Source organism: Salvelinus sp. IW2-2015, linkage group LG23 (assembly GCF_002910315.2).
Source record: "Salvelinus sp. IW2-2015 linkage group LG23, ASM291031v2, whole genome shotgun sequence".
Classification (NCBI taxonomy): Eukaryota; Metazoa; Chordata; class Actinopteri; order Salmoniformes; family Salmonidae; genus Salvelinus; species Salvelinus sp. IW2-2015.
The window spans coordinates 17,933,070-17,952,490 of NC_036863.1; the positions used below are offsets into that span (position 1 = coordinate 17,933,070).

The window sequence follows — 19,421 nt, forward strand, 5'->3', positions numbered from 1 at the left end:
CCAAGTGATGTCTATTGTAATATAATGGCATGGAACATACTGCACCTTGTCTGGAATGATTTGATTCTAGATCGATGCAGGGGCCACCATTCACTTGGTTAAAGCCTGAAGCCCACTTTCATGTTTTTCTTTTCACAGATGTAAATGACTTTGGCACATTCTAGAAGGAAATTAATGTATAATTCCTTCTAGCCCCTGTGGTCTCACCAGAGACATGCTCCACACACTACGAGGGGGGACTGGCAGGCTGACAGATGTACAGTACAAGTCAGAAGTTTGAACACACCTACTCATTCCAGAGTTTTTCTTTATTTGTGCTATTTTCTACATTGTAGAATAATAGTGAAGACATCAAAACTATGAAATAACACATGGAATGATGTAGTAACCAAAAACGTGTTAAACAAATCAAAATATATTTGAGATTCTTCAAAGTAGCCACCCTTTGTCTTGACAGCTTTGCACACTTGGCATTCTCTCAACCAGCTTCATAAGGTAGTCACCTGGAATGCATTTCAATTAACAGGTGTGCCATGTTAATTCGTGGAATTTATTTCGTTAATGAGTTTGAGCCAATCAGTTGTGTTGTGACAAGGTAGGGGTGGTATACAGAAGATAGCCATATTTGGTAAAAGACCAAGTCCATATTATGGCAGAACAGCTCAAATAAGCAGAGAGAAATGACAGTCCATCATTACTTTAATTACTTTTTTTCCGAAAAATTAAGGACTTTGACATTTTCTTCAAGTGCAGTGCAAAAACCATCAAGCGCTATGATGAAACTGGCTCTCATGAGGACCGCTACAGGAAAGGAAGACCGAGAGTTACCTCTGCTGCAGAGGATAAGTTCATTAGAGTTACCAGCCTCAGAAATTGCAGCCCAAATAAATGCTTCACAGAGTTCAATTAACAGACACATAACATCAACTGTTCAGAAGAGACTGTGAATCAGGCTTTCATGGTCGAATTGCTGCAAAGAAACCAATACTAAAGGACACCAATAAGAAAAAGAGACATGCTTGGGCCAAGAGACCCGAGCAATGGACATTAGACCGGTCGGAAATCTGTCCTTTGCTCTAATGAGTCCAAATTTGAGATTTTTGGTTCCAACCGCCATGTCTTTGTGAGACGCAGAATAGGTGAACAGATGATCTCCGCATGTGTGGTTCCCACCATGAAGCAAGGAGGAGGAGGTGTGGGGGTGTTTTGCTGGTGACACTGTTGGGGATTTATTTACAATTCAAGGCACACTTAACCATCATGGCTACCACAGCAGCGATACGCCATCCCATCTGGTTTGCGCTTAGTGGTACTATCATTTGTTTTTCAACAGGACAATGACCCAACACACCTCCAGGCTGTGTAAGGGCTATTTGGCCAAGAAGGAAAGTGATGGTGTGCTGCATCAGATGACCTGGCCTCCACAATTTCCCGACCTCAACCCAATTGAGATGGTTTGGGATGAGTTGGACCGCAGAGTGAAGTAAAAGCAGTCAACGAGTGCTCAGAGTATATGGGAACTCATTCAAAACTGTTGGTAAAGCTTTCCAGGTGAAGCTGGTTGAGAGAATGCCAAGAGTGTGCAAAGCTGTCATCAGGGCAAAGGGTTGATACTTTGAAGAATCTGAAATCTAAAATATATTTTGATTTGTTTAACACTTTTTTGGTTACTACGTGATTCCGTATGTGTTGTTTCATAGTTTTGATGTTTTCACTGTTATTCTACAATGTAGAAAATAGTAAAAAGAAAAACCCTGGAATGAGTAGGTGTGTCCAAAGTTTTGACTGGCAGTGTACATTATGCAGACATGCTTGTCCCAGATCACAAAACCACTCTCTATTTTCTGACCCTTTAACTTTTTGTGTTAAATGTTCTCTTGCTGTCCCGTTGGTACTCTTTTTCACTCTTGTTGCTCTCCATCACACTGTTTCCCCCCATTACATCTTACTCCTCTCTTTTTCTTCTCTAGCTCTCACTGGCTTTTTCATCATGTTTTTTTTTTTCTGTCTCCACTTGTCCTATTCCCCCTTTCCCCTCACTGCAGTTCCAGCTTTGAAAGCTGCCCTTTCTCTGGCTTTAAGCCAATGCAGGGTCAGATTACTTCAAACCACTGCCTTCTCTGTGTGAAGCATAAATTGCTGCATCACTGGACCAAAAGAAACAACAGTAATGTAATACCTTCAAGTCCCAGTCACCATCTGTGTCCCATTACCGGTTATTGCTTTATCCCACTTTTTTGGGGGGCTTATTCGTTTATTTTTTATGCTCGGCTGTAGCGCCACTTGACTTGATAGAAATGAAAGATCCATGTCATTGACGGTAATATCAAAATAGGTGTGACTAGAGTTGCAAAATTCCCTTAACTTTCTGGTAAGATTCTTAGTTTTTCCAGAAGTTCTGGATGAAGGATTCCCAGATGTCCTGCTTATTCTTGATGACAGGAATATTCTAACCAGGATTTCTGGACATTTTTTGGTAAAGTTACGGTCATTTTGTAATCCTAGGTATGACAAAACCCAATACAAATTGTGGGACATCACAAAATTAGACTTCTGTGTGACATGTCATAATAGTATAGTGCACTTAGTCCCAATATCTCTAGAGATACCCCAGGCGTTTGCTCAGAATAATGGGGCACAGTTGGTGACAGGGACTTCAAGGTATTCCATTACTTTTATTGGCATCGGTGGTGCAGCTTGTTATGCCTTTCACAGAGAAGAAAGTGCTTTCATGTCTGAGGCTCGCCTGGGGCAGCTTTCAGACCTCCAGCTCCCAGCACATGTTCATGTTCAAAGATTACATGGGCGTAGGCCTTGCCTATGACTCCCTTGTGATTGACATAACTTACGCTGGGGGAAAAAATTGAAAAGCAACATGCAACAATATTCAAAGACTTGACTGAGTTACAGTTCATATAAGGAAATCAGTCCTAATCTATGGATTTCACATGACTGAGAATACAGATATGCATTTGTTGGTCACAGATACCTTAAAGAAAGAGGCGTGGATCAGAGAACTAGTCAGTATCTGGTATGACTACCACTTGCCTCATGCAGCGTGTGACATCTCCTTCGTATAGAGTTGATCAGACTGTTGATTTGTGTCCTGTGGAATGTTGTCCCACACCTCTTCAATGGCTGTGCAAAGTTTCTGGAACTGGAACACGCTGTCGTTCACGTTGATCCAGAGCATCCCAAGCTGCTCAATGGGTGACATGTTTGGTGAGTGTGCAGGCCATGGAAGAACTGGGACATTTTCAGCTTCCAGGAATTGTGTACAGATCCTTGCGATATGGGGCTGTGCATTATGCTGAAACGTGATGCCGGTTACACGTAGTCTGCGGTTGTGAGACCAGTTGGACGTACTGCCAAATTCTCTAATATTACGGAGGCAGCTTATGGTAGAGAAATAAACATCCAATTCTCTGGCAACAGCTCTGGTGGACATTCCTGTAGTCAGCATGCCAATTGCACACTCCCTCAACTTGAGACATCTGTGGCATTGTGTTGTGTGACACAAATGCATATTTTAGAGTGGCCTTTTATTGTCCACAGCACAAGGTGTGCACCTTGTGCTGTGGACAATAAAAGGCCACTTTTATGTTGTGTAATGATCAAATTAGTCTTTTGTGCATATGGAACATTTTTGGGATCTTTTATTTCATCTCATGAAACATGGGACCAACACTTTACATGTTGCATTTTTATTTTTGTTCAGTGTAATTTAGCAGATCCCGAATGCTGTAGAATGCCAGGATGGGCTTTTTCATAATCTGCCACCCCAGAGTGTATTTTAGTGTTTTTGACATTTGTTGTCTCCTCCTGTTACAGAACTGATCACTTGAAAATATTTGGGACAGAGATTTAACTTCCTGAAATCCAATAGTTTTTCATTTATTTCTATGAGTAGTTATGTATGAAAGATGTCTTCAACCCACTTAGTGTGCTTGAGAGGTCACCTTCCTCTGCAGTACTTTGTTTTTCCTTTCTGTAAAGCCCATAGGCACTCGTCTTACTCTCCCTTTAACATGTCAGTGGTCAGTGGTTAACCAGGGGAGCTACATTATCTTCACAGCTATTTTACAGTAATGTACTCTCAAAATAGAAAGTCAGCACATCTCTATTGTTGCTTCCGTACTGAAAATGGCCTCCTTTTGTCATTGTATCATTTTTGTGGAAAAGCTATTGAAAGATATATGGTAATATCTACTTATAACAAGTGTGGAACAATGTTGAGTTTTATTTGAATATACCTCTTAAGAGACCTGAAAGTTGCACAGCCGTAAATCCCCTTTTCAATGCAGTCTGGGTTTCTATACAGTAAAAGACTAAAGGTGTAATGTTTAGATGCTACCCACTTATTAGAAGCGTATCTGGCTTTTGCCATTTGTATAATATATGGCCTTTAAATCGGTCTCCAATTTTGGGAATGAAGCAGATGGCCTTTTTGTGGTGTTTACTCCCCCTTTTGCTGTGCTTTGAGAGAGTGAGTAATCCAGGGAAGGCTGGATTACTGGGTTTTAGCGCAGAGTCCTCTGCCTGTCCTTTCCAACTAAATCTACATAATTAGAGAGGGGGAAAATATAGACTGCAGAAGACGGAGCAGCAAAGTGAGTTTCTCCCACAATGACCTTATCAAACTTAGCCGGAGCAGCAAACAGTCAGGCCCTGCTCACGGCAGTGACAAATGGAGCTGATGAAGTTGTGTGTGATGGGGACGGATGGAGGCAGTTCCTTAAGTTTTAAGCTGTCTGTGTCCACAGTCATCAATCAGGGCTGTGTGCCCTCCACTCGCCTCGCCATCCACTTTGCCCCAATTTTTCCAACCTTATCTTCCTTCCTTTCTTTATGCGCAGAGGACAAGCTTGACCCACTCCAATCCACTCATATGGCCAAAAGACCATAGCCCTCAAGCTCCTCTTTGGTCACTTATTATCAACATCTTTGTCTCAGTATTACCAATGCTTCTCAGAACTGGCCCTTGTAATAGTGTAGAGGGGTTGAGAATAACCCTGCCCCTATATACCATTGCCATAATATAGCATTGAGTAGATGGTTCCATTTGTAGACTTTTATTTTCCTCGTTTCCTTGTTGATGTTATAAGGTCTAGTTTGTCATCTTGAGTGTGTGCAGTATGTTGATATTCCATGCACATCTCATGGTGATGTTTGCTGTGGCTCCTCGGTAGTGTTCGATGGAGTAAAGATTGCTGTAATGCAGTGTGACTCAAATATCAGTCACATTTCACTGTGAGTGATGAGTTCAATTCAGGCATTTTTGTGGGGGAAAGAAAATCTCCCTATCTTTGTAAATAGTGTGTCATTTTCCTAGTCATTATCAGTCACAGCAATGAGAAACAATGATTCTATCTGTGTTTGTCTAACGAGTTCACCTTGTTAACGATTGAACACAGTGGAGAGAGAACCTCTGCCAGGCCCCAAGATGCAACAATAATTTATTTATGTGTGTATTGACTCAGGAGTGTTTGCTTCTACTATCCTCTAGTTTGGGGTTCCCAACCAGGAGTTTTGACCCCAAAATGGGATTGCCAAAAGTTTCCGTTGGATTGCAGGCACTTCCTTGATTTGAGGTTTAAAAAAACAAAATTATGTTTTCTATTTTAACTTCTCCCATGATCTTGAAACTGAGGGGTATACTGCAAAGCAGGATCAATGAGTTAGCCAGCTAACTTTAATAAACAACCAAAAATAACTATTGATTTTCTGATTTATTATGGAAGCTAAACATGTGTTTTTGTTTGTTGAATCAATTAGACCATGCATATTTCAAGCTTATCTTTATTAAAAATAAGAAGTTATTTCAGAATATTTAGCTGGCTAACTCATTGATCCTGCTTTATACTATACTTCTGGAATCCATAGCAGTGAAACTGCAACGTCCGTTTGCGATATTGCAACAACAAAGACGTTACTTAAAACTAAAAATGTTCCCCCTCGGACATCATTGCACTTGAAAAGGATGTCACGATGCTTTCTTAGCGAGTACCACTTCCTCCCAATTCTGCCCATACCTGGCACCAACGCGGGACCTCTGCCCTCAAACACACGTGACCACCGCCCTCAAGCATCTTATGCCGATCGCGCCACCTCAAAGCTAGATAATGAGGCTTAAGTTTCACACAACCCCATGTGCTACACACGCGTAGTAGTACATACACTACTGTTCTATTTATTTTTTACTACGATGCAAGATGCTCCTCTGCTCTGTTTAAAAAACAATAACAAATGAGCCTGGGGCATTCAGTGCTGCTACTTCACCTTACATGCTGACCAGACCGCATGCGTGTGTCTGCTATTGCACGCATGTTGATTTTGTCCCCACACACCAAACACGCTCAGGACATGCAGGTTGAAATATCAAAACAAACTCTGAACCAACTATATTAATTTGTTGACAGGTCAAAAAGCATTAAACATTTATGGCAATTTAGTTGGCTAGCATGCTGTTACAACTTAATTTGTCCTGGGTTATAAACATTGGGTTGTTATTTTATCTGAAATGCACAAGGTCCTCTACTCCGACAATTGATCAGTTTCTAGTAATATCTCCTCCTTCAGGCTTTCTTCTTCGGACTTTATATGGCGGTTGGCAACCAACTTTAAGATGCATTACCACAACCGAATGGAGTGTGGACCCCAGTTCATCTTTCAATCACCCACGTGGGTATATGCTCCTAAAATACAATGAGAAGATGGGAGAGGCAGGACTTGCAGCGCATCGAACGTCAACGCACACGAAAGCAGTGTGGGTGCAATGATTGAATAACATGATTGTGTACATTTATTTTGCGATGCTCGCGCACGTAAAGCAAGTGGTGTGGTCAGCATGTTATGCGGAGCTCAGCTTTAACCTTCCCTTTCCTTATCTGACCCTGACAGGGGTCCATACTTGCAAACATTTGAAAAATTAAATTAAACCTCCTTCTCAAAATGTGCATCTGCCAATTACAATCGTCAACGTAGTTGCAGGTGATAGAACGCAACATTGTAGCTGATCCCATCAAATAACCTGGCATACGTTAGCCCTACGCTAACCTCACCAGCTGACAGTGATTTTTTCCTGTCACAAATTCTGCATCAGCCAATCAAATATTTCAGACTTTATATCCACCAACCAATGGCATTACTTAAAATAGGTCAACTTGGCCACCAGAGGGATATTTTAAATCTCTAAATTCAAGGTTTACTATTGTCCCGCTCATCTGTCTCAAGTGTAGAGTGCCAATATTGCATGATGATGCATCCTTGACTAGGCTATTAGCTACTAACTTTAGACAAATTCACGTATGACAAAATACCACAATTTTCCTAATCCATTTCACACACACCCATGTGCTTTTATGGAAAAAAAGATAAAGGAGGTCTATAACATTTTAAGTTTGTCATACATCGTTAAAAAAATTAAAGAGCCTTATGGACTTCAAATAGCTGTCATGTACAATCTTAATCATTGCTTCCTGGTGGTACGCACTACTAAAGCGGTTGACTCTAAAACAATAGTGCACGTTAACTGTTCATTCTAGCCCCCCTTGCATCAAGTATTTTTGTTACAGTGAAAACACTGTTCACTGCTGCTCCTCGACGCTTCATTAAAATAATGCATATGTGACAGTGGATGATTATAATAATCCATATGAAATGTTGTACATGTAAGTGTAGCATACACGTCTATGTAATATAGCCTATAGTAGGGACGATTATTTATGTAGCAGTGCCAGTAGCCTGTGTCTTGGTCTGCAAGACGGACTCTAACAAGAAGCTCCTCATTAAATGCATTCGTAATCTTCATTTACAAGGGGGGGAACTAAAGTGGGATTCGAACCCTTTCACCATCTACGACAAATATGAGGAGTTCTAGGCGCTCTACAGTGTGAAGCCAGCTATATGACCTGTCAGACAAATGCATGTGGTCTAGTGCTTTGATTTTCAGAACGTGCCATTGGACTGCTGTTAAGTGCGCTTTCATGAACAGGTGTTGGATCACGTCCAACGAAAGCAACGATTTTAATTGGCTAATAAGGTATTTCAACCGGATATAATCCTGCCAAGCTCGCAGTTTAGCACAGGGCTAAGTCTGTCAGGTTATCTGATGGGAACAGCTAACAGTGTTTGACCACGTGCAAATACGTCAACGATTTTAAGAGACAGAGGTCCAGGTTAAATTTAAACTTTTTCTAATGTATGGCCCTCAAGGTTCTTGCATCCTCAAAGTCATAATTTGGACATGGGTAATGTCATAATTTTCAGGAGCGAATGAGCCCTGCATATTGGTCGGGAATTTGGGCAACCTGGTTGCACATTTGAAAACATTTAGCTTACATTATATCTTGCTGGAGCCTCGCAGTGTGATGTTTGCATCTTTTGGCTAAACATCAGTTTTACAGTGAGTTCGTGAGATCATGTTGTATGGATTTATCCTTTACCACAGGAAATGGTGTAATTTGATTTACCAGCTCCCCTTCGGTAGACTCAAACCATTTTTATAAGATCCTGACTGTAAACTGTGGCATTGGCAGCTCTAAGATCTGCCTTTACTGTTGGCCAAGTCAAGCATTTTTTTTTTTACAATGGGCCACTTAGGCATACCCTACTAATGTAACTTGCTGTGTAAAAGTGGGCCCACTAGCCTCTCTTGACAAAGAAATGCTGCTTTAGCCTACTACAAATACAGTCCAGTGATACTTCAAGTTTACTTATGTGAAGTGATTGATTTAGAGTTATTTCTGCTCCCCCCCTCATGAATGCCAGTAATCTCTATCAATTCCGTTTGACACCAGCTTTCCTTTTAGACAACCTGCATCACCATGGCAGTCCCAATGCATCAGGGTCGAAAGCTAAGTTGGTTTGACCAAGCATATGACCATGTGAGAAGTAAAAGTGAGTGAAATGCAATGTCGATAGTCTTAGGTAGACTGACTGTAGTCGTGATGCTGTGCAGCTGATTTCAGCACCAGTGTCGTGGGGAACAGCTCCACACTATGTTGCATGCTTTTGCTGAAGTGCGTGCATGTGACCAATATAATGTACGTTGGGGTTCAAGGCGTTTTTTCAGTTTATTGATCGCGTATCTGTAGGTCGTATAGGCTACGCTTGATGTTCTACTGTATACGTTTCCTCTAAGCTTTTCAGAAGGCAGAGGAGCCTGCAGAGGAGCCTGCAATGTAGACTCAGGTGATGAATGTGGAACACAGATGTGCATCCACTGTGGGTGTGTGTGGACAGAGTACAGCTTTCGCATTGTGGGATACGTCATTGCGATCCATGATAATTCTCTCTGCTCCACATATCGCCACTCCGGCCGGTCCTCGACTCTGAAACGGCTTCGACTAGACAGTTTCAGCAGGTAAGAGATTAAAACATCTATTTTTCCCTCAAACATAAACGAACAGACTGAAATATTCCAAGTGTTTTTTTTTAATTTCTGACTCTTGAAAATAGCCTAGCTTAAATCATGTTGACCACGTATTGTTTCATGTAAGTACATTCGTTTCATTGTAATTGTAGTAGCCTGGATGCTGCAGATGCAAGTCTCAAGTGCATCTTTTCCCTATTCACATAGGAACTTTTGCAGTAAACTGATTGGAATTGTATGGAATTTAATTATGGCTCTGTCGTCCAAATATAATTATGATTTCTGTTCTGGAGCCATACATTTGTTGTAATCTCAAAACTGACGCGCAATTATGCACGCCTAATAGTCCTCTCAATTATTTAAATAATTTAATCGGGCGTGCCGTGAATGGCGAGCCTATACACTGATGGCATATGCATACCACTGTAGTCTCGCTACACAATGTTATTGGCTTATTGTATTCTTAACATGTTGCCACTGATCTCAACGGCGTTTTAATTTCCATTTAGGTCAATCTAATGGGACAGTCAAGGCCTTTGATTCCATTTGCCTCGTCGCGCTGAGGTTGGAGAGGACATATTACTACCCCGAAGTGAAAATCAAAGCCCAACGAAATGACAAACAAGGAGTCCGAGGGTTTGGGTCTCTCCATACCACTGTGCATCTACAACGGAGCTTCCCAAACCAATGGTACCTGCATGGACCAAATTGGCCGCTTCTTCCAACCGTTCTCCTCGACCTTTGCGCTCATGGTACTGGTGGCCATGATAATTGGGATAATATTGGTTTCCCTGGCAGCATTTCACTTTAACAAGAGGAGAATGAAGAAGAGGAAGATCCAACGTGCCCAGGAGGAATACGAGCGTGACAACCTCAGCCCGTCCACCAAGGCGAAGAGAGAGCCTACGAGACCATGTATTATTGTCCGACCGTCGCCTCGAGATGGCGAACACCGGCCACACTCCGCTGTCCAAAATACCAGTTGTCACATTCAGGAGGACGTCGGTACCTTACCCATTACAAATAATGCGTCAGAATTGGATATGGCACACATTGAGCAAGGAGACGGACAAGTGCTGGAAACAGTCGTCTTGTCTTGATAACGCTGCAATTGAAAGTGTTGGGACTTTGTAAATAAACAACATCCACGTTATAGTTCAGGTGTAACTGACAAAAAACATCAATTTGGGATTAACTGGGAAAGCAATATGGCACAAAAACAAACAATATGACCTCAAGGAACTATGTTTGCCATTTTCATCATAAATCACACCGAGTGGATTGATATGTGCCACGTTTGTAAATCGTGTATAAAAGTAGAGTCCGTCAGTATATTGGAATACATTTGTGGAATAATTTCAGCAAAGGACCATTTGGTAGAGTATTGTAAATTGAAGACAGGCCACAAGAAAGAGCGCTGTCCGTGGTTATGAAATCCCTGGCCCACTAGAAAGAGCGCTGTCCATGGTGCTGAAATGTAGATACATTCATGTGCCCCTAGCACAATTTCGTTGTGTAGATGTAAATTGCTACTTGTCCAAGTATTCTAAAGTATTTATTTCTGCGACTATTTCTACTACTGGACTTGCAAATGGTAGAATTAGATTTTTACCTAAAGAAATATTGCCCCAAAAGTTCACTCAAACTTCTTAAAACCAGTTCCACAGAACAAGCTTCACTTTATAAATCATTCAGTTGCTATATTGGCAGGCTTGAAATGGGTGACATAGCACATTTCATGTAATATGCTCTGGCGACCTTGCATTCCTCTTAGTCTCAATCCATTTGATTTTATTTGTACAACGCTTTCAAACGAAGAGCAAGTAGATGTAGAAAGATACCTTAAGAGGAACCAGACTCTCTGATTGGCATGTGCTTTGGCACCCTTTCAAAACGTTTTGTAGGAGCTATCAAATAAAGCTTTTATGTCATGTTTGACAAGGTCTCACAAACCTACTTAGGGCTTTTGGCTTTGTTAAAAGTGTGGCAAGCGGTTTAAGTTTCCATTTGTTGCGGTTAGGCAGTGCAGACTGTATTTAGAAATGGCCTCAAATAATTATTTTCAGAGATACATAGTTTAATTAAAATTATGCATTTTTATTGGTTGTTGATATAAAGGACATCAATCTTTTCTTTAATGTCTTTAAGATGACTGTAGGTTCTAGCATGTGTGACTTCTTGTAGGGCACAATGCGTTTGGTTTGTAATAATGCACTATTCCAGATTTAATTATTTCATGTGCCAGATAGCTGTGAGTCCTAATAGCCTATAGCAGTCCAGTATTTATAATGTACCCTCTGAAATGTAATAAATGGGGCATCATAAATATTTCTTCATGCTTATTTTCTTTGTCATGAAAGTCACATTTTGTCTCCTTTTCTACCTTGAGCCACGTTACGTCAAACAGAATACTGGTGTAACAAAACATTTCCAGGTGAACAAAAAGGAGAGCAGTCATTGATAATACCAATCAAAGATCAATAGAGTTTAATACAATAATTCAGGGAGACGCCTCCAGAACAGAAGCATAGAAAATGTCTAACGGGTCTCTTGGAGACAGGCCCTTTCTAATCAGACAGTAGGCTACCAAAAGGTATCTACACATCAGCGCAAGACGCTTGTACAAAGTCAGTCAAAACCAAAGACAGTGGCCTTGTCCAAAATCTGGCTTGCCTAGGCTACTACTTACTGAATACTATGTACCAGAGGAGGCTGGTGGGAGGAGCTATAGGAGCACGGGCTCATTGTATTGGCTGGAATGGAATAAATGAAAATGTATCAAACACATGAAAACCACGTTTGACTCATTTCATATTCCATTCCAGCCAATACAATGAGCCCGTGCTCCTATAGCTCCTCCCAGCAGCAGCAGCCTCTGATGTGTACTAATCGTACTACATACGATTTAGAACGTACTGAGGGCTCTGCTACTTTGATGAGCAACCAGAAATAACTATTGATAACGAACTCCTTGATCCTGCTTTGTAGTATACCCTTCTGTTAACGAATGCATTAAGCAACAAATATCAGCATGCTAGGCTATAGCCGCAGTAAGATGTTTGGGCTGCACTCGGCTCATATTACTGAGAATGTGTCATCTAATGCTCCATTGCGTTGATTCCAGCCATTTCATCAGTTTGGTACAGCACGTCCCCTCAGCTGATTATCACCTGTTGTTAGACACTTAAATCTCGAAAAGACGATAATCGTCCTCAATAGTGTGCAGCAAATTCTAAAACTAGAGGAGAAGCCAAAATAAGTATGACATCCCAGCATTTAAAGCATGCTGAATTTGACATTTCACATTGGCTTACTATACAGCTTTTTGTCACATAGGTCTACCTAAAATGCTGACTATTTAAAACGCAAGTAGGCCTTTGGGTATTCGGACATGACCATTGACTTTGCAACAGAATCACACAGTGTTCATAATGTCGTCAATACAATAATAATCAGTGTCATCGGTCCTTGTACCTTCAGTAACTCTGCTGTCAATCACTATCAAACGATATGAGAACATTCCATATCAAGTCTAGTGACCATCAACCCGGCATACACAAATGAGTAACAAATAGAACAATGGAAATCATTAATATTACAGAAACGGAAAACAAATATGCTAAGCATTGTGTTAATTACTCTAAACTGAATATTAACTTTATTCATCTTAAATATTACCATTACAGGTAGTTTGTAATATTAATGGAACATTGTGATGTTGGAAAACTCTTGTGCATTCTGAGCCTCACTTTCAGGGTAGAATGGATGATCCTCTCAAAGAAAGGGGATGCCTAGTCAGTTGCACAAGTGAACACATTCAACCAAAATGTGTCTTAAATCGACCTTGGCTCCATCAGTAACCCAAGGGGTTCCTTGATCTTATTGAATCTAAAGTCACACCTACCTCTCCTGATTGGATCATTGGATATTTGAGTGCTTTGACAGGTTCTCTAACAGGAGTCTATGGCAGTGGGTTTCCACTGGATAGCACAGCCAGTCAAAATTGGCTATCATAAAAATTCCTGAAAACAAATGTGCTATTTGGTTTTAATTTAAGGTTAGGCATAAGGTTGGCAGTATGGTTAATGTTAGGGTTAGAATACAATTTTAATAATACATTGTAGAAATTGGCAGTTTAATGACCTTGTGGTAACTAGTGAGGCTGTGGCCCTTGGCCAGGTCCCAGAAGAGCATGTTCCTAATTGTTTCCTAAAAAAACAGCCCCGGGGCCGTCATTGTAAATAAGAATTTGTTCTTAATTGACTCGCCTGGATAAATAAAGGTTAAATAAAATAAATACCTGGCTGGAATTCAGCTCCTATAGGACACACTACTGTTGGGAGTCTCTCACCGGATCTGTCCACAGACTAAMCTCATTGGCGACTGTGGGGACAAATAGATCCCTGCTATTTACTCTTTGTAATTGGATTTGCATTACAAAGTTATAAGGAAGCAAAAACTCAACACGAGCTGCATGTTTACTTTTTCGCCATTAGGGCTGATATGTGTATGGACAAGTTTGAGCCTAGTGGATTGGAGAAAGGAGATGATCTAGAACTGAACTCGGTCCAATCAAAAGGATGATGGATTTGGAATGCACTTTTCTAGATGTTAAAAAGCGTTTTTACTGTACATTGTATATTGTGGAAACCCGCACATCCGTTACCACCCTCCTAGTGGGTAGAATGCTGAAGCTCCTATAGTCTGTTGCAGCATGTTGCATACCATATACCTCTGTCAAAGGCAAGAATGTGCAGTGATCCCTGTGAATGATTTATGAGCGACGCCTTCAGTGAAGCGGTACAATCTCCAAAAACGACAGCTTGATAGCATGACACTGGAAGATAAAACGGAGATCAGTCGTTGCCAGGCAATTAAACGGCTTTAGTGAAAGAGCCAAAGTAAGTGCACCCTTATTGTCGAGAAAAACATCCATCTAGTGCCAAGGCAACACGAGTTAGAGAGGCTGAGCTTCTGGAAAGACATCAGTCCCTGGTTGCCTGGGGGGCAGCAGTATCTCTCCCGACATCTGTGGGATTAGATGGCCTGTCGGGCAGACGCTGGCCTGTCTGTGAGCCCAGCTACCTGCAGTGACGTGAGCCGCCTCCCCAGCAAATGGGCAGCCCTAGTGTATATGAACTCCTGGGAGGCTGGCAGTCCGTCTGTCTATGACTAGGGAACTCATCTTGGACACCCCAGCTTTGAGGCTGCTGCTGCTAAAATGGCTGAGACTAACCTGAGAATCAGTGGGGGGGCGGTGAGGTTCGGGGCCACCTATGGGGGCAACAGGCTCTTCTCTGGGGGCAGGAGCGGTGGAGGTGGTGGCGGAGGGGCCGGACTGGCCCTCTCCAGATCTTTTGGAATTGGGGTGGTGGAGCAGCGGGGCTCGGCATAAGAGGAGGGCTCGGATATGGGGCTGGGAATGGGGGGAGGCCTGGGTATGGGAGGTGGAGGAGGTGGTCTTGGGATGGGAATGGGTGGACATGCCCTGGCTCTAGGAGGAGGTGGTGGCGGGGCAGCAGGGTTCAGGGCTGGAGTGGCCCCACTCAGGGCTCACTTGGGTGGCCGCGTCTTCAAGATCAGAGGCAACCCGTCCTTTCTGAGCTCCACCACCGCAGTGGGTGGTGACGTGGGTGGTCTCAGCCCCGTGCCCAGCATCGACCCCTCGCTGCCCTCCCTCGACACAGTCCAGGTGACCCGCCTAAAGAAAAAAGGAGGAGCTGAAGGTTTGCCACCTTTATTGACAAGGTATGTCACATAAACATTACACGTATAATCAATAATCAGTGAAAGTTGATGTTGGTATTTAGCCACTTTCAGACTTTTAATGCAATTGTATACATTTTTCTATCACAGTAATATTTGAAGTGCATTTGCACTCGAACAACCAAATTAAACTCAATATTTGTATTTCTGCTTGAACAAACACAATGATTAGCATTATGTTGATCAGTATTCCATCTACCCATCAACATCCTCCACACCCCAATCCTGTGAGTATTTTTCATACATTGACCTACCATAATTAATGTCTGTGCTTCAATCGAAACCCAATTGAGGATAGTATCAGATTGTCCTTGTTATGGAATTGATAGCAATGCTCATGTATGCATTCAACATTGTTAACATGCTAAAACATATTACGCATGTATTTTTTGTATATTGTGCATGTGATTTGGTCTGGCAAAATAAAACGGGCCCGTTGGAATGTCCTGAACATCAATGTCCAAAATCATTCAAGCTCATTGAAATTCAGACCCATTCATGGAGAGGAACATCACCAGAGAGGAACATCACCAGACTGTATGTCTGTGTGTTAACCTAATAGAAATCTATGTGTGTACCATATTCATCGATCTGGCCTCTCTCACTCTCTGTGGTCCCCAGGCTCGCTCTCTGGAGCAGACCAACGCTGTGCTGAGGGCCAATATCTCCATGTTCACCAACCCGGGGGAGGGCGGCCCTACCTACAAGACCCAAATCGATGGCCTGTCCACCACCAAGGAGGCCATTATCACCGAGATCGAGCACTACAAGAGCCTCATCGACGACGTCCAGAGCAGGTGGAGTGGGGTTAGGGTCGATTACCTCACAATACAGTGGGGCCATAATGAAATAATCTGTGACCCCATAATACACAGTACAGTATATACAGTTGGGTCTACTAGTCTGTAATGTTCAATACATGAATAATCTGCTGGCCGCACCAGGTCTGAAGATTTTTTATTTATTTATTGAACCTTTATTTAACTAGACAAGTCAGTTAAGAACAAATTCTTATTTATAATGACGGCCTAACAGTGGATTAACTGCCTTGTTCAGGGGCATGACGACAGAGTTTTACCTTGTCAACTCGGGAATTCGATCCAGCAACCTTTCGGTTACTGGCCCAACGCTCTAACCACTAGGCTACCTGCCGCCCGAAGTCTCTCAGCCTCATGTAGGTGTTGTGACTTTTCTTTATAATTACCTCGGCAGATCAATGCTTTTAATGCTCAGTTGGAGCAAAATCTAATAATAGCCTTCATTGTTCTCCAGCAGCAGAGTCTTGAGACTTTTGTTCTGAAGAGAATCTGTATCCAATCATCACAGAGCTTGAGATTCAATTGATACTGCGAAAATGATAACAAATACCCACATTTTGTTTCAGCCGAGTACACAATATATTATCCTTTAAACTCATGAAGCAGAATTGTAGACATTGATAATATATTAAACTTAATGCATAAATGTGACTGAAAGTTCATTGATATAAAACCTTATATTGGTTTTATGTTAAGATTTGAGGAGACTGCCCAAACCAAGTCATTAGAGATGGACTGGACCACATTAAAAGAGGTATGGATACATCATGGTGTTGTCATCAAACTATGGAAAGATTAGTCAAACAGAGGCTGGTGGGAGGTGCTATTGGACAGGCTCATTGTAATAGCTGGAAGGGAATACTATCAAACATATGGAGACCACGCTTGACTCTGTTCCCTTCGGTCCATTCCTGCCGTTACAATGAGCACATCCTCCAATCACTCCTTCCACCAGCCTCTGCTGATTCAAACAATTGAAATAATGAATGACATTCTGTTATGGCTATGAAAACCACTATTCCCATGCTAACAGGAGGTGAACAACCTCTACCTCAGCATTTTCGAGCTTCAAACCAACATTGGTGGACTGGAAGATCAGATCGGTCTCTCAAAGTAGGTGTATGATGCTGTGAGTACATGATGACATAACTATTTTACTGAAACATTCCAACATTCTCGCTAAACTTGCAAGGCGGGTGGTTCAGTGCACATTTAGGCTCTCAAAAATTAGCAAACATGAAAACAGTGAAGCATGTTTTCCACTTGGTATACTTTCCCAGCAATAGTTTTATTCAAATTCTACATATGCACCGTTCCTTATCTGCTCCTGTACTCAACCAGTAAAAGCATTACTTCCCGAGTCTTCTGAAGATGGTCCCCTGCCCAGGCGCTGCATTAAAATGTCTCCCCATCAATTATGGAGATTTAGACAAGCTGAGAGCCAGCACTCAGCACCGCTGCTGGTCTCTCTCTCACTAAATCACCACTGCAGAACCTGACCTTCCATAAGTGTTCACAACATTAAGAATTTACATTACAGATCCTGTGTGACTCTCTCTGTACACTTTCTGCATCCTTAAAAACAGCTTCATTTTGGTACACAGGAGGGACAATATGGGTCGGTAAGTGCAACAAAAACAACACTGTTACAGTATTAATGGGGATCAACAAAGAGCAGGGAACATTTACCAAAGTCATATTGAACCGTGTTCAAATAAAGGCTACATGCCCAATGTGTTTCCAGAGTTCAGTTGTGACTGTAAATCACTGCTCAGATAGTGGTATGAACATTAAACAATAGCTTTATTATATGTTGTCATATCCACAAGGTTAAAACAATTGCACAGACATTACACATTTCCTGTTGCGCTTTGTGTTGTAGAAAGTGAAGGAGGTGAGGAACATTGTGACAGGTAGTGTGAGGTCAGCCTTCTCCATCGCCGTGGACAACGCAGACCAGGCCCAGGACATGACCTATGCCCTAACGGACATCAAGGCCCACTACAAAGCCCTGGCCCAGCAAGCAGGATGCCCTGGTGTCTGTGCAGGACAGTGTATTTACCCTGCAGTGACCTACAGTAGTATATTGTCTCAATTGGTCAAGCTAGTATTATGTTAACGCAATATAAAGTTATCTGAAGTCTGCCAGGCAGTATCTACCTATAACTGATTGCAAACACCAGTACATCCATTGTCATTCTTATACCAGATTCGTTCCCCCTCAAGTGGATGTTCTTAGTATTGCACTCAGAATATGCTGTATGTTTTACCCTACACGGGACTGTTTCTGTTAAAACATTGTCATCCAACCCCAAATGTTACACTAAGACTGGTGATGGCACATCTCCTTTTTCTCATTTCCAACCCCAGCTCTCCATGACATCCCAGACCAAAGAGGATCTGCGCGTGTGCAGATGGAGAGGCTCAAGACCCTGGTAGGATTATTATCTTGAAGATAATCTGAGCTGTTGATTTCATTAAGTATCCCAGTAGTATCTCGTGGAGCAGCTAACCAAATTCCGCACAATTTTAGTTCTGGGTTAACCAGAACCTGATAAATGCTCACCACAGTGTTAAATAATCAGACCTCTCCCGTTGTAGAACATCCAGTTGGATGAGGCAGAGTACCACTCCAGCTCCCACAGACCTAGCAGGAGCAGATGCTGACCCTCAAGTCGGGTACACAGCTGTTAGAAAACAGACTGATTTCAACCCTGATATGAGGCACTTTCATGTGCAGCATAACCCATGAATCATGCTCTTCTTACAGCAAATAACACACTATAGTCAAGAGTACCAGGAACTCCTGTCCAGTAAAATGTCTCAAGATCACCATACAAGAAGCTCCCATACATCACCCACAACCATTTAAGCATTGATTGAAGTTCTACATCTATTTGTGATGTGTATAATTTCAGACTGAAGTCCGACACGGTCACGCCGGCAGCAGCTACATGTCCTCCAGCCTGAGCACAGCTCCCATCTCTATGAACTAGTATTGTGTATCCTGAAAAATTATTTTAATAAGTAATCAAAATGTCAAGATATTGTGGAAAAACATGTTATTTCTAGATTTGCTGTACTATGTTCTTTCTATTTGGGGTTGAGTATTTTACCTTTGAGGTGCAACGCAGACCGTTCCTCATTGCACCACTTTCTCTTCCAGTCTCAATATACTGAGGACAGACCAGAGAATCTGCCTACAGAGACCCAGCTCCATAGGGTTGAGATGGAACCTTGTTTTGGCAGAATTACTAACAACCCAATAAAGTGAACACTGTCCCAAATTCTGTTCTGTAACTTACTGTATGAAATGTTTCATATCAATTAAAGCACTATAGGGTACCACATCCAATGGGCTTGAGGTCAGGATTCATGCAATGTTCCCTCGTTTGGGGAGCTCATTCAAGGTAAACTTTGATGTCCTAATTGAATCCTGGCCAATGACTTGGTAATACTATGTC

At 42.0% G+C, this 19,421-nt stretch overlaps 2 protein-coding genes and 1 long non-coding RNA gene across 5 annotated transcripts; all 3 read left to right on the forward strand.

The window, feature by feature from the left end:
* The first annotated feature begins 9,101 nt into the window (after nt 1–9,101).
* LOC111950118 (uncharacterized protein C11orf87 homolog) lies at nt 9,102–10,886 on the forward strand. Its single transcript, XM_023967488.2, has 2 exons — nt 9,102–9,364; nt 9,883–10,886. The coding sequence occupies exon 2, from the start codon at nt 9,988–9,990 to the stop codon at nt 10,471–10,473; it is 486 nt and encodes a 161-aa protein (XP_023823256.1). The 5' UTR covers nt 9,102–9,364; nt 9,883–9,987; the 3' UTR covers nt 10,474–10,886.
* A 3,821-nt stretch (nt 10,887–14,707) lies between these two features.
* Nucleotides 14,708–17,159, forward strand: LOC111951144 (thread biopolymer filament subunit alpha-like). 3 transcript variants are annotated; one of them, XR_011473951.1, is made up of 6 exons: nt 14,708–15,121; nt 15,312–15,366; nt 15,761–15,936; nt 16,196–16,313; nt 16,654–16,711; nt 16,991–17,022. XR_011473951.1 is itself a non-coding variant. In XM_023969174.2 (5 exons), the coding sequence occupies exons 1-5, from the start codon at nt 14,784–14,786 to the stop codon at nt 17,072–17,074; spliced, it is 711 nt and encodes a 236-aa protein (XP_023824942.2). In that variant the 5' UTR covers nt 14,708–14,783; the 3' UTR covers nt 17,075–17,159. The 3 variants fall into 3 exon arrangements, 2 of the variants coding, with proteins under 2 accessions (XP_023824942.2, XP_070290498.1); XM_023969174.2 differs by lacking the exon at nt 16,196–16,313 and having other exon boundaries at nt 16,991–17,159; XM_070434397.1 differs by lacking the exons at nt 16,654–16,711; nt 16,991–17,022 and having other exon boundaries at nt 16,196–16,355.
* A 1,734-nt stretch (nt 17,160–18,893) lies between these two features.
* On the forward strand, nt 18,894–19,244 carry LOC139022884 (uncharacterized). Its single transcript, XR_011473953.1, has 2 exons — nt 18,894–18,984; nt 19,124–19,244. It is a non-coding gene; the product is annotated as an uncharacterized lncRNA (long non-coding RNA).
* Nucleotides 19,245–19,421: the final 177 nt, after the last annotated feature.

Bases quoted from the DNA above. Each gene is read 5' to 3' on its own strand.
- LOC111950118 (XM_023967488.2), top strand. From the start codon at position 9,988: ATGACAAACAAGGAGTCCGAGGGTTTGGGTCTCTCCATACCACTGTGC.
- LOC111951144 (XM_023969174.2), top strand. From the start codon at position 14,784: ATGGGGCTGGGAATGGGGGGAGGCCTGGGTATGGGAGGTGGAGGAGGT. The intron at 15,122-15,311 runs GTATGTCACATA...CACAATGATTAG, and splicing joins TTGCCACCTTTATTGACAAG to CATTATGTTGATCAGTATTC. The intron at 15,367-15,760 runs GTGAGTATTTTT...TGTGGTCCCCAG, and splicing joins ATCCTCCACACCCCAATCCT to GCTCGCTCTCTGGAGCAGAC.